This window comes from Cygnus olor, chromosome 1 (genome assembly GCF_009769625.2).
Source record: "Cygnus olor isolate bCygOlo1 chromosome 1, bCygOlo1.pri.v2, whole genome shotgun sequence".
In the NCBI taxonomy this organism is placed as follows: Eukaryota; Metazoa; Chordata; class Aves; order Anseriformes; family Anatidae; genus Cygnus; species Cygnus olor.
In genome coordinates, this window is record NC_049169.1 from 145,371,998 (window position 1) to 145,378,733 (window position 6,736).

Consider the following 6,736-nt stretch of genomic DNA (forward strand, 5'->3'; position numbering starts at 1 on the left):
AAATGAAAGAGAAAAATAAAACTGGAGACTATACTTAACTCCATATCCTGCAAAGTCTAAATACCACAGTCACGGAGTCCTGCAAAGTCTAAAAACCACCATCACGGATATGTCGTAACTCTCACGAGCTGTATCAGTGAGATGGAATACACTTATCACTGAAAGTGGTAGCCGCAGGGAGCACTTTCAAACTAAAGCAGAGAAATCATTAGCAAAGAAAATAATGATCCCTGTTTGCTCATTCCTAAAAAGCAACTATTTTACTGCTAGTTACATTCTCCTCTTGAAAGGGAAACAAAAACACATGTCGAACCAAAGGGTGTTTTTTTTTCTATAGTTGTCACTAAAATCTTAAAAACTATCTAATACAAGAGAAACACTCATACAATGCAAATATCAACTTAAAAATAAATACACATGAATGAAAAGACAGTCCAAAACATCACTTACAGATTTGTTGTCATCAAAGGCATGCTCTTCTATTTCTTCCTCCAATCTGTCAGCTGCCTTCCTGACGTCTTCAAGAATTTCATCAAGCATTGACAGGCTTTTGTTTTGATGCTGCATGTTCTTAAGGGCTTCAACCTGATGCTTTTCTGCTGCTAGGAGTTCAACATATTCCATTTCTTCCTGTTGAGTTTTACAACACAGATAAAGTGCTGGCTGGGCCTTTGAGCAGCAAAACATTTAACATAAATGTAGGCTTCTTTTGATGCAAAGCATCTTACAAGGGGAATTGCAAAAGCAATATAGATATTGTATTGGTGTTTGAAGACTGTTTTCTCCTGTGCCAATCTCGATTGGAGGAAGGGGGAAAGGAAAACAACAAAGCAAAATAAACAAACAACAAAACAAACAACAAAACACTGATTCCCTTTTCTAAGCTATTAAACAGTAGAGCTGCCTCAAGGTTACAGAAAATAAGAGAGGAATTACTTTGAGGAATTCTAGGAAACATCTCAAAGCCAAATAAAACTTAAATCTCAATGTTTTAGCAGGGAAGCGTAATAAACTTGAAAGCATTGCTTTACCAGCTACAAGCATCAAACGAATTGAAACGTAAACACAATGAATCTGAATTTTATAAACAATTTTTACAAACAGATTTACCAACATGGGAAGAAGCCTGTTTTATCATTTCCACAGTTATTGTGCCTTTTGAAAATAGCTACAAAAAATAATAAAAAAAGCAAGGTAAGAGCACAGATGAGCAGTTAAACACCTCAGCAGTTAGCTGAGGTTCCTGTTTCTGCTTCCCAGGAAGCGTTTTCCATCATGTACTGAGCCTGGCTGGGATGAAGTTAACTTTCCCAGCATTTTTTGAGGGGGATAAATATAAGATGCTTCAGCTTACATGCCTTCATTCCCCTGAAGATGCACTAACTGAGTGAGGACAATCATGAATGAACAAGGGGAGATGGGATAGCAGGCTTCTTCCTTTCAGGGAGGTTCAGGATACCGTGAGGGTTTGGCTCAGATAGCCCATACATCTGGTTTTCAAGAGAGCCAATATTATTACCAAGGGAAACAAGAAACAGTCTGGGCAAAAAATACAAGCAACCTCTAGATCAGACTGAATTGCCTGAAAACACAGGTTTCGATGTGTATTTTAGATGCTCTGCCATACCCAGGTAGAGATCAGATAGATGCGGATCTATTTCCCTCCAGTTTTGGGCTTTGTCTGCCTACCCCACTCAAGTATCTTAGACAGCCTGGGCACCTAAACTGGTCCTAAACACCAATGTTGGAATAACGAGGGTCTCCTTCTCCACACACATTTGTGGATGGACATTTTTCCGCTTAAAACCTGCAAGAACATGCATGTATCTCAATGGATTCCTTGATGCCAAGACAACAGCATGTTCAGAACAGCCTGCAACTGTGTTTAGCCTGGAGTTTTTTTTTTTTTTTTTTTTTTTTTTTAAATTCCGACAGTCAGATGAATACTCCAGGTTGTGACAAAACCACAGAATTGCTGGCTCTTGACTACTGGTGTTTGGGATTACCATAGTTACACTGGCATGCTGAAGATTACCCAGCTCCTAAAATAACTTGAGTTGGGAAAAAATGTAGCTATTAGTGTGTTTGGACTGATGTCAACTGCTTCGCTTCTTATGCAACACATAGGAAGGAGTCGCAGCCACTCTTGTACAGCCTCAAGGAAAGGAAAACATTTCCTATCTGTTGTTCTCTGCTTGCAGACGTTGTCTCAGAGATGTAAAAACCGCACCCAGGGAGAGCTGCAGGCTCTCTCCTCAGTCAACAGCTTACAGCTCAGGATGGAGTTAATGAGGTTTGGTCTCTCCCCTCAAAACAGAAAGAGGTTTGGGGTGAAAGGGAGCTGATCAGTCCTTCCTGCCAGCTGGGACAAACTCTAAATTTAAAAGAACAGCTCTGAAACAACCTGTCTTTAGTTGCAAGTTCCTTTAATGAAGATGAAGCATGTACACTACCAAGTGGCAGCCCTGTTTTGCCCAGTGCCACGGCAGTACAGTGGGACCAAGAACAGTGCCCATGAGCAGGACAAGCTTACTTGCTTGCCACAGCAGCCTGCTACGTGTTAGGCAAAAGCGCATCACAGTGCAAGCTCTGTTCTGCAACTCAGGCTGGGATTGGAGACATCTGATCACAAAGTACGTACTAAGCAACGTTTTAAGCAAGGTAATATGGATAAAGATTCTGTACTAAGCAGGAGACTTGAATGCCTAGAAATGTGAGCAAAAGGAAGGCAAGACTAGTTAAGCATGCAGCATTGCTGTTCCTACTGTTTAATACAGGATGAAGAAAATAAATTCAATTCTTTACAGTGCTTGAGACTTATCTTTTCCATCAGGGAAATCTGAATTCCACCCAAGAAATCTGAAGCAGGTAAACTGGACAAGATTTTGTTGCTTCGTCTAGGAACTCCATCCAGTTCCTCAAGCGAAGGAAGACAGAAGCTGTCTTCAATATTTCTCCTCCGTGAACAACTGTTCTACTTTTCCCCAGCAGCACAACCAGCTTGAAATGCATCACACACACACACATTCTGATACTGAAGACTTTCAAATACTTGAACTCAACAGAAATAAAGTGAATGAGTAAGTCCAGCATCCTCTACAGTATTTTTTATTTTCCATTAAACCATTATTTAGAAAATGGAAAGGATGTCTTACGAGTGCACCAAGAAAATAATCATGACAATAAAACCAAACTGGAACAAAACCAGACCTAGTGCATGTCTTTTGAAGCGAGAACAAGTCCAAGGAAATTTATTCCATGTAATATTCATCTTTGGCACTCATTTTCCCATCATCTCCTCCTTTATTTCACAGTATAAAGCAACTTATAAGGTTAGAACAACAAATACTGTTTAGACAATCACGCACCTTCATAGCCTACACAACCCACCCCTGCAGAAGCTAAGCTGTGATAATCCAGCCTTTCTTTTCACTGCACGGACCACTCCAGTCTCCCAAGCCTGCATCCTACCTTCTACTGCCATCAGCCTTTCTTCCCAACCATTCGCTGCACACGTTTCTGGCACACAGCAGTCTCTTGCCATCATCACCTGCTAAGGTCTGCCCGTCTCTCATGCAGACGCACTTTCTAGATTCTCCCCTCTCCGCTCACTATAGACCAATTACCTTTTTTTCCTTTCCTCCCTTTCACAAGGAAAGCCTCTTCCTGAAGAAAACAAAGAACATTCTCAATGATTTTCTTCAGTGGTTAAGGGGTAGAGGCTAGGCAATGAACAATTTAACTACTGAGTGAGCTCAGCAACATTTTCTCTCATTTGTAGGCTTTCAGTAGACACTCTGAGCACTACAAAGTTTGGGGCCAGACTGTGCAAGCCCCAACAGCTATGCACCAACATGGGAACCCGAACTTTCCCCAAAGTACTTGTGCTCTCCTGTTACTCATCTGTGGTTTTCTCAGCAAAGTTACCTGAGCCAGCTCTTTCCTGGAGATGTTATTTTTCAAACCTGCACTTCGCAGGCTGGGAATACTCTACCGAGATCAAAAAATCCAGTCATCAATACTCTGCACACCCATTTTACACACATCTATACGAGTACAGGAAGTAAAGAAGTTGTTCTGCCTGATTTGCAGGTTTTCGTTGAGCAATTCTCTTCTGAAGTGGAAAAAAACATTTAGTATTTTGCCAATTTGTTGCCTTATTTCCACTCTCATAATCCCAGTCATGCACACAGTGCAACTCTGCTAAGTGCACTGACTCACTTCTTGTCTTCCTTCTCGTCTGACATATTTGACGTGTGAGTATGCTTGGCTTTGTTTTGGTCTATTGGCTGCCACTAAGTTTTAAGCTTTATTCCAGAATCATATACTCACAACTTTATTCAAAATCCACTTTAAGACTCCAAGTTTTATGGAGATCCACTTTTTTCATTAGAACAGATTGAAACAGTATCATAATAAAATTAAAATAACATGCTAGTAACAAACACAGTGGGGGGAGGAACAAAAGGGAGAAGGAACTAACCTTAATTGCAGCTTCTCTCAAGGCTTCCAGTCTCTGCCTACTGCTTTCTTTCATATTTACAACGTCTTTATAATCCCCCTGTAGAGCTCTCTGGAGGCCATGGATTGCTTGAAAGACGGAGTTTTCACTCTCATTTAGCTCCTTTTGGAAAATTTCGAAGGTATGCACCTGAAAAAGTTTCTCTTCATCTGACAGCCCCGCATCCTTCTCAACTGCTCTTATGGCATTTTTCAGTTTGTTGAGAACAACGTTCTTCTGGCGAAGAAGGCCGGACAGTTTTCTGCAGCTCTCCAACACCCATTGCTTTCGCTGGGTAATAACAGCTCCTTTCCCACGGTGCAGCTTTATTGCATGCTTTACTACATCTTCATGTTCTGCAGCATTCGCCAAGTGGCCACAAAGCAGCGAAATCAACGTCCATAGGGGAGTAAATCCAGTCACCTTCATTCTTCACTTTTTACTGCTGTTGGGAGAAGCTGATCATCCACAGCCGCTCAAGGCTTTCTGCTACATGGTTTCTGCATCTCCAGTGCATACACCGTGCTGCAAGACAGTAGTACTATCAGGTATCAAACATGATAATGTGGAGCCATTGGATCAAATAAATTATAAAACAAACTGAAGGCTGCATTCTACGCTACAGTCTTTAACAGAACATGAATGGTCTCTTTCGGTCAATAGTTATCAAAACCAGCAACAGCCCAAAGTTATTGACAGGTTTTATTCCCTCTGTTTTCTAGAGATGACCTTGTTTAAAGAACATCAACCGGAAGGCTTAGTCATATCACGTGGCAGTCATTTGTGCTGCTTCTTAGAGGAGAGAAAAGCTATTAAAATATCATGCTGTGAGGCCATAGGTTGTATTTCAACCTAGCACCAGAAGGCATTCTTCCTTTATATCGGTAACCCCTTGTAGTTTCTGAAACCTATCCTGAGAAATTGTATCATATTCACTTGTTATGTATACAGTCTCAGAATTGTTAGTGTTAGGTCAGAGGTTGGACTAGGTGATCTTGGAGGTCTCTTGCAACCTAGATGATTCTGTGATTTATACAAAACTTAACAAAAAGAACCTTAACTGAAAGAGATTACATCATACTTGTGAGAGAAACATATCTGCAGGGAAAAAACAGGAGCAAAACTTGCTGGACTTCGCGCTACCAGTTTGGATCAGAGACCTTGATGTGAAAGGCTGCGTGGCCCGGAGGCACTTAGTTTGAATGCTAATCATTGATCCTTGTGATTTTAAAATAGGCTTATATTATAAAATAGACTTGTATTAAAAGCAAAATCGGTATCGTTCGTGAGTTCCTTACCCAGAAGCTACTTCAAAATCTCTGTGCAAAACCAGGTCCATTTCCTTGACACAAACCTACCCCCCCCGAGGCTACACGCAATAAAACGCCCACTTATACCGGAGCACAGCATCCTAAAGACACACAACCCACACGACATTTCGGTATATCGCCGAAGGAGCGTGTGTCAGCCCAAATCTCGCCCTTCAGCCCCAGCCTGGGGTTACCACAAGATGGGTGCAGCTGCCTGGAGGCGGCCCCTGGCAGAGGACCCGCTGTGCCCGTAAGGCAGCAGCAGTGGCAGGGAGGGGTGCGAAGCTGTCGGGACGATGTCAAGCACGGCTTTTGGGGTGCCCTACCTGGGCTTTTGGGGTGCCAAAAATCCCTGATCCCCACCCGTGGGGGTGGGTGGAGGTGGGCTTGTTGGTTTCCTTGCAATGAATGAAACCCGAGCCCGTGGATTTCGGTGCCAGCAGTTGGCTGCAGAATAAAGGTATAAGAATATAGGAACTACAACATTTAAAATTAAGAAATGGGGGAATAAACGAGGGGCAGGAGCGCGCCCACGCCGCTGACTGCGATAAATAAAGTGGAAATATTTCACAACTTGGGTAAAATCCCTGCGCTTTTGCCGTTTTTAGGAGCTGGAAAGCAGCGATCCCCATCCCCCGGCGGAAGCCGGAGCGGTGTTTTAGGGAGGTGCTTCCTCTCGCCCCCCGACCGGCGCTACCCGCTTACCGCACAGCGCCCAGCCGCCCTCCCGGAGCCGGGCTCCGCACCCGGCGCGGTGGCAGCGGGGCAAGGCCCCCGGGCACCGCCAGCCTCGCTTGGCCGCTGCGGCTCCTTTAAGCGCGCTGCCTCATGGGAGATGTAGTCCGGGGTATCTATAGCGGCGCGGCGGCGGGGCCGCTCCTTTCGGCGGGCGGCGCGGCGCGGAGCACGCCGGGAGATGTAGTCC

The 6,736-nt window shown here is 43.6% G+C and overlaps 1 protein-coding gene across 2 annotated transcripts in view; it reads right to left on the reverse strand.

Moving 5' to 3' along the window:
• TMCO3 (transmembrane and coiled-coil domains 3) overlaps positions 1–6,665 on the reverse strand; it is a 30,705-nt gene extending 24,040 nt beyond the window's left edge. The window contains exons 1-4 of one of the 2 annotated variants that reach the window (XM_040556507.1): positions 6,517–6,665; positions 6,138–6,258; positions 4,484–5,026; positions 451–630 (exon numbers count right to left, since the gene is read on the reverse strand). In XM_040556507.1, the coding sequence (XP_040412441.1) occupies positions 451–630; positions 4,484–4,930 (627 nt within the window). In that variant the 5' untranslated portion in view covers positions 4,931–5,026; positions 6,138–6,258; positions 6,517–6,665. The remainder of the gene's footprint in view (positions 1–450; positions 631–4,483; positions 5,027–6,137; positions 6,259–6,516) is intronic. The other variant, XM_040556438.1, reaches the window with a different exon arrangement.
• Positions 6,666–6,736: the final 71 nt, after the last annotated feature.